The sequence below is a fragment of the Elephantulus edwardii genome, unplaced genomic scaffold (assembly GCF_000299155.1).
Source record: "Elephantulus edwardii isolate Elephantulus edwardi_28Jun2011 unplaced genomic scaffold, EleEdw1.0 scaffold00206, whole genome shotgun sequence".
Taxonomy (NCBI): Eukaryota; Metazoa; Chordata; class Mammalia; order Macroscelidea; family Macroscelididae; genus Elephantulus; species Elephantulus edwardii.
This window is the reverse complement of record NW_006399956.1, coordinates 2,831,792-2,839,722: the sequence shown is the minus strand read 5'-3', so window position 1 is coordinate 2,839,722 and position 7,931 is coordinate 2,831,792. Positions and strand designations below refer to the sequence as shown.

Here is a 7,931-nt window from a genome sequence, read left to right as displayed (position 1 = left end):
TATATCATCATCTATATCTATCTATATCTATATCTATATCTATATCTATATCTATATCTATATCTATATCTATATCTATATCTATATCTATAGTAAGGTAGCAATAGAACAAGATTATCATAAAGCTCAAATGGCTAATGCTTTGTTATCTATTAAGGGCTTTAGAGTCAAAGTATCAATAGAGAGTCTAAGTATTAGTCAAAGTAGGAAGCAGTTTTTAAAATGTTGAGCAAAAGCTGACTGTCAATACTATAGGGTTGGACATGCTGAGCAAATGAATTTTATAGGTAAGTCTAGCATCAAACTATGTTTTCACCTTGGTCTCTCTTTGGAAATTCCTCTGTGACAGGCAACAAGCACAGATCCCGATCGCCACTGCTGGTGTTGTGTACCCTGGAGCCATCGCTATGGCTGGAATGCCCTCTCCTCACCTGCCCTCAGAGCACTCAAGTGTGTCCAGCAGCCCAGAACCAGGGATGCCTGTTATCCAGAGCACTTACGGCGTGAAAGGAGAAGAGCCGCACATCAAAGAAGAGATACAGGCTGAGGACATCAATGGAGAAATTTATGATGAGTACGATGAGGAAGAGGATGATCCAGATGTAGATTATGGGAGTGACAGTGAAAACCATATTGCAGGACAAGCCAACTGATAAGGGCCAGAAGATTGTTGTGACCTTAGGACTTAAAGAAGCCCTAGCTGGTTCATCCTTACCAGTGGCCAAGCACATTAACTTTCTCATACACTGACTGTTACTTTAACTGTTAGTCTTAACTAGTTGGGACATCAGCTGACTAATAGACCTCAGCCTCAAAAGGCTTGGAAAGAAAAAAAAAAAAATAAACAAATACAGCAAGCAAACAACAATATCAACAACAAGAGATTGAAATAAGCTATGGGTAAAATAATGCCAGTAATTCAGCTGCTACATCTAAGCACTGAAGTCTTACCCGTCAACTTTTTTTTTTTTTAAATAAACTTTATGGCTGTTTGTTCTACAATGTTCTAGAAATTCTCACTCAGGTACACAGTGCCAACAAGTGGCTTGTGAATGTGTTTTGTTGTTTTGTGCTACAATTTTTAAAAAGAAATAAGTTTTTGTTTTGTTTTGGGGGGCTTCTGACTTTTTTCCCCTTGTTTTTCTTTTCCTTTTGTAATGCACCTGACAGAGAAAAGAAAGATTAACTCCTCTTTCCTTCTCTCCGTCATCTCCATCTCTATTCTTTAAAGATGGAAGTTTGTGCATGGGGTTGGGAAGAGGGAGAAGAACCTGTTTTCAAGTTCCTTGCTAGCTACTACAAAATAAGCAATTCTTTTCTTTCGAGGACTTTGTTTATCTGTTGCACACCACACTACATCTTTGAGCAAGTGCCAAATTTGTACTGAAGTGTTGACCCAGTTCATTTTTCCCTTTCCTTTTTTTTCTATTCTTTCTTAAGTTAGGACAGTGTTATATCTTAGACAATCCCTTGAAACCTGAAATACCAGCAGCTGGTGAGATTTGACTTTGTTTTTGTTTTTGTTTTTAAATGGAAACTGTAGGTGCTGTTCTCAGGTGAAAAAGAGAGAGAAAGAGAGAGAGAAAGACTTAAGAAATTTAGAGAAAAAATATTTTCTTGGATCTTGGATTTTTGTGTGTATGTATGTGTGTGATTATGGTACTAATAGGAACAATGTTGGACCATTGTGAGTTAAACCCACATCTGGGGATGAAATCCCACATCCTCCCAAGTGACTGGTCTGGAAATAACCTCGACCTTGACTTTGCACTTCAAATGACAACTTATCCAATTATAGGGCTCAGAAATTATATTTTTAAATTTCTAATGTGATTCTTATTGGATGGATCAGGTGGCCCTTTGTAATAGAGGTGTACATTCAGATCATGGAAGCTACTAGCAAACTGCTCCCAGGTGTTCTTTTGCCCTGGTCAATCAATTCCACTACTGTTTGCTCCTTAAATATTTTTGTTTGTTTTTCCTATTGATAATATGAGCAAAATAATCATTTTTTGGCTGATTATATTTGATAATTTTCCAGAAAAATGTAGATTTAGCTTATTTCTTCAACATTCCATCCTTTCCTGAACAGGAAATGAGTATGATGGTTTGAGAAGGCATTTTTTTACTCTACACAAAATGAGATGGAGGCCATTTGCATTTCATAATTATGGGCCATGCGCATCTCACACAACAAACTAAACAAAATTTTATTTAACGTAATTGCATCCCAACAAAATGGAGCCTGGTTCAATTCAGTGACCTTGCCATTACCCTCACCTTGCTGTATGACAGATCCACCAGCGTCCTACTTTTGATTCCAGTGATGTATGTGCATAGAGGCAAATGATGGTGATGGGACTGCTTACTTAGATTTTGCCAGCCAAAGGCTAAGGTCGTTGTAGAGCCTGTTCAGATAAGTGAGAAATTATTTAAAGTCAATTGCCGTTATTTGTGCTGAAGCAGACAGACAGTAAGTATTCCAACCAGCAGTTTGGGATGTGCTCTGGTTTCCACTCCAGCCATCATTTTCCTATCTCAGCCCCAAAACACCACCCTAAAATTTGTTTTTTGCATATCAATGAGAAAAAAAAAAACATTTTCTTTTTCTCTCTCTCAAAAGACTTGCTCTGGGGTTTTGCTTAAAGGAGCTGATCATATCCTGCATGTCAGAGATTTTTGTTTTGTTTTGTTTTGTTTTTGTTTGTTTTTGATGACTGTATTTTCATTTGAACTGCCTCTTTTTGATAGTGTTGTAATAATGATGATGATAAAATAATAATAATAATAGTAATAATAATAATAATAATAATGGTCAGCTGTTCCCAGATTAGTAAGTTATGTATAATTTATTTTATTTTTCCCTCTCTATTTTATTCTGCTCTGATTTGGAAATGCAGCCAATAAGCTGTTAGATATTTAAAAGTAATTTCCATCATATATGTGTGTGTGTGTGTGTGTGTGTGTGTATATATGTTTATATATTCACACATACAATTTTACTTTTCCTTCCATAATTTTCCCCTTAATTTTTTTTTACCCTAATAATGTCAAGTTCTGGTATTTAATACAAAGGAGTGAATTAATGGGAGGGTAGGTGTTCAATCTTGATTAACTTCTGCTCTCATCACTCATTTCAGTTATTTAATTGCCACAGTCATCTAGAGCCAATTTAAAAAAAAAATGTTTTGTTTTTAAGCACTCTGGATAAGGAAAAATAATAGACACTTGTGTTTATATTGTTGTTATGTACAATGTGAAAACAGATTTTTAAAGATTTGTTCTCTGCTAACAAATTCTTTCTGACATATGTGGGTTCACCTTTCACGTTTGCTGGATACCTATTTTACGCCATGTTCTAAAGAAGCTTTGTTTTCATTTCATGACTTTGGGCTACAAGAATGCTTTGTTTTAGCTCCAGGTAGATACCATTGAGTGTATTCCTGGGGAAACCAATTTTAACACACTTATGTGAATGGACAAAACACTTCTTTTTTGGTCTTTGGTTGGTTGGTTTTGGTTTTACTTAAAAAGCAAAATGAAATTGTCAATGGTGGCCTTTAACTGCTCTAACTCAGAAGTTAATTTTATTTAGTTAGCTGTAAGTCAGAAAGATTTAACATGGACTGAAATTAACAGCCAGTCCATAGCCCAGCATTATATTCTCCACCTCTTGTGTTTAATTTACTAAATGTTAACAATTTGTGTGGTTTAGTGTTCCCCAAAAGAAAACAGAAAACAAAAGTTAGTAAATTAATGTTTAAAGTTCTCTGAAGTCATTAGATAAAAGGTCCTATGAATAGCAACTCATTATGTTATTACCTTTTTGGTATTTAATTTATACTTTTTACAAAGATCCTAAAACTTTATATTTTTTTTCATTGCCCCGTAATAACCCAAAAAGATAAGCTAAAGAAGAATAAGATCAAAGTAACCATAAACAATCTCTCTCCCCTCTCTCCTCATATACTCGTCACTTCTCTCTCTCTCTCTCTATCTCTCATATATACATACACAGCATATATGCATACATGAGCATACATATACACACATGCACTGATCCCAAGAGTAAATGAGTAATCTTGCCAAAATTCTCAAGGTTTTAGGTGTTGGAATCAACTCCTCTTAAAATTGTTATAACATGAATCTTAGTATATGTGCTGCCAGAGTGAGCACTATAACATGAATCTAAATGAAAATGAGAACATCATTTTAACAAATGGATTCAAATTGCTAATTTGTAAATGACTAATACCCACTGGAGGGTCAGCTATGGGTCGATTCTGACTCAACAGCAAATAACAAAAACAATAATTTGCCTCGTTATTACAACTGGATAAAATATAAGGTAAATTTTAAAATGCATTTGCTATCTTTACTTTAAAAGTTGACCATATTTAAAATCCTTCCCAAAGAACATAATTATCATTATTAAAACCAAACCCTCTTATAAAGAACAAATATACAAGAATTTCTTTGATGAAATTATTCTATAGATTTTATTTCTGGATTAGAATTTACACTCATTAAATCAGTTTAAAGAAAATTGTCTAACTATTTTATGATCCATTAAAAATTTTTTCTTACCTACAGAGCTGTTATTGTTCCCAAGAGAAGCCTCATCTCATATTTAAAGCATCATAAATAGTAGCATATCTGTCCATTTTAATGGGTAGATTATTGACTTATAATACACAACTGTATATTTACAAAAACAGGTTTCTAAAATATTTGTCTATCAAGTTAACAGTAAGATAAAAATTAATGAGGTTTGCAAGGAAAAGTATGAAATCCACTTAAAGTGGTTCAAGTATCTCTTTGTCTAATAGGGCGTAAGTGTTTGTTTAGTCAGGCTTTTACAGTATTTAATTTTAAACTTCCCTGTAATCAGCAGTTTTCCAGGTTGAAGATGATGTTATGTTAAGTTTTCTACTGACTGATTCCTTCCCAGTGCTTCTGTCACTGCTTCTCTGAACAGTATTTATATAGCTCCACTGGCTCTAAAGCGCTTAGTCCTTCTAACATTTTGGATTTTACAAGTAAGAATGGGAAAAAAAAATAAATAGAACAGAGACAATCAAATGCCTGGAGCTTAAAACAAAGTATGTGCAACCTACCAATATTTAAAAGTAATTTCCATCATATATGTGTGTGTGTGTGTGTGTGAGACAATCAAATGCCTGGAGCTTAAAACAAAGTATGTGCAACCTACCATCTCACTTGAAATTTAATAAAATAAATAATTATGTAAATATAACATAGAGTTATAGATTTATATTTTGTTCATAACACATAGTGTAATATAAGTTGTATATTTTCATGTTTTTTGGGTTTTATGTTATCATTCATGCCACAATAAAAATAAAACAGGAGTTTATGTGCTCTTTAAAAAAAAAAAAAAGATGTGAGTTGCCACCAACCTGTTTTTTTTGTTTTGTTTTGTTTTCTGTTTGTTTGGTTTTGGGGGATTTTTTGCATTCTTTTTTTTTTTTTCAGTATTATTGCCATGCAAGGCACCAATAAAAACAGCAAATGTGTTCTTTACCTATTATATTGTGTTTCTTTCCCAGTTCTTATAACAAAATTATTAGTAGGGCAAAAATATGGGAAATAATTTTGTTTTCAATATTAATAACCCTATTCATTGATACAACTTTGAATTGAGAACTAAGGGTTTAATTCTTAGGAGCCACAGTTACCAGAAAAGAAACAGACAGGATTGTGATGCATCCCATTCTAGCTTTATTTTCATGTTAGAACATCCCCTTTTTCTAAACAATTGCATTTCATCTACATGTAAAGCCTGCAGCATAAGGACTCTTCAGTGCAGTTACCCAGGCCTCACACTATAATCAGAATTGTGAAATGGAATTTTGTACCTCAGAATTGTGGTTCACCCACTTCTTTGTATGGAAAAGCTCTAAATTTAAAATCATAAAATGCCTGAGTCATAAAACACATTTTACCTCACTATTACGGCAGAGGATAGGGCAGGGTCCAGGTCTGCAACACCACTATTGAATTTGAATAATATTTCTGAATTTTTAGCAATCTGATACTAGCATCAGCATTCTAGTTTCAATTTTATTAAGAATTATTATCAACAACATAAGCCCCCCTGTCGTACTCACTGTCATTTTTTTTACTCCTCACTGCCACCATGGTATGTTTTCTTATCCTAATAGTTCTGTGTACAATACTTTCCTGTAAGGGTTTTTGCTTATTTAGTTGTTTGGTTTTCACAAGTATCAACGTAAGAGATTAAGCTATACCTGGTTCAAATGAATGCAAAATATAAAGATACTATTCTAATACTTTGGCCATTATATCCTACTATGGTATAAAGTGTAGGAAGTATATTTTTACAAAATTTGGTCCATGAACTACCCACTTTCGAATCACCTGTTTGAAATGTAACTTCTAAATCCTCAGTTCAATAGGATGGATCAGAATTCCTAGACTAAGGCAAATACGTCACTATTTAATAGCTCCAGACAATTCTTCTGCAAACTATGCTGTTTCAGAGCAAGCAGGAGGCAGACTTACTTTTCTCTTTGCATCTACCAACTTTTTCTGCATGCCAGTTGTGCAGCCTGTTTTATTTATTGTACTGATTACCAAGTCAATGCCAACCCAAGATAGCCCTAGGTATGTCAGAGTAGAGCCATGCTCCATAAAGTTCTTGGTGGAAAATTTTCCAGAAGTAGATCGGCAGACTTTCCTTTGTGTTATCTCTAGATGAACCTGAACTACCAACATATCTGTTAGCAAGTACACCAACTGTTCATATCATCCATTGATTCTACTACTTATCACAATTTCTATCTAACATTAGCTTTCTGTGAAAATTTGAAACAATGAGTCAGTGAGTAACCAAGGGTTATGAAGTACTTGCAAGCTTTCAAAAACAGTAGACTCTTTTTGTGGCTATTGGATACAGTCCCACCTCTCATACAAAATTTCTTTCTGCTCCTGATGGTGTTGATCATGACAATGTAGTGAAGCCTATAGGAAGGCTTCAGAGACTTCAAGCAAGTAGGACAATTACAATGTAATTGAGCACAAACTAAAACCTATGTAATAGTTGGATAACAGATTCTTTAGAAATGAAAATGTTTATTATAGGCTTTGGGAATGAAAGATATTGTACAGAGTTTATAAGAGACATATATGGCTACACTGGTCACAATTTCATCCTTAATTTCTCCAGGGACTATGTAATTGTCATACACCATTGGTATATATATGTAATTGGCAAACATTTGGTCTGGTTATGAAAACAGCTCACTCAAGGAGCAAAACCCAAACAACCACCTTGTTTCATCTACCAAATAAAATTTATTTCATTTTGTTATTATAGAATTTTTAGGACTAGAATGCAATAAAAGATTGTTTTCCTGCTGCTGATGCCTTGAAGAATCTCTCCCCTAACAGATTTGCAATATAAAAAGGAAACCCTTTATATCCCACTGATCTCAATTTTAGTTGTTGGTATTTGAAGACATTCACACATATATTTTTTTAAAAATAGGAATACTGTCATAATAACCAAATTAAAAAATTCAGAAATCACTCTTATTTATAACTTCACAGCATCTTTAAAGCCTCAAGTATAACACTATAGGTGAAGGTAAGCATGAATTAGTTCAATGCCTCAATTGAAAGAAGTTTATGGAGGAAAAATAGATTTATTTTTCTTGTGTTTATAAAATAAACTAATAGCAAAGTGGAAATTGGTGAGAGATACAGAAGACCTGTTAATACATAAACATTGTAATTAGTATATAAAGTGTATGCAATAGCATTGCTAAAAGTTCATTGAAATAGTTAAGTTTTCTTAAGCAGGCTAAACATCTGTCCTACCTTGGTTTAATCTGACAATTTGCTTTGCAAACTATTTTTGCCACCAACCCAATGAATGAGTCCAGCTC

General features: G+C 33.8%; 1 protein-coding gene across 5 annotated transcripts in view; it reads left to right on the top strand.

Moving 5' to 3' along the window:
- SOX5 (SRY (sex determining region Y)-box 5) overlaps positions 1 to 2,608 on the top strand; it is a 610,606-nt gene extending 607,998 nt beyond the window's left edge. For 2 of the 5 annotated variants that reach the window (XM_006897210.1, XM_006897209.1), the window contains exon 15: positions 350 to 2,608. In XM_006897210.1, coding sequence (XP_006897272.1) covers positions 350 to 653 — 304 coding nt within the window. In that variant the 3' untranslated portion in view covers positions 654 to 2,608. The remainder of the gene's footprint in view (positions 1 to 349) is intronic. The other 3 variants (XM_006897211.1, XM_006897212.1, XM_006897213.1) reach the window with 2 other exon arrangements.
- The last annotated feature ends 5,323 nt before the right edge of the window (positions 2,609 to 7,931 follow it).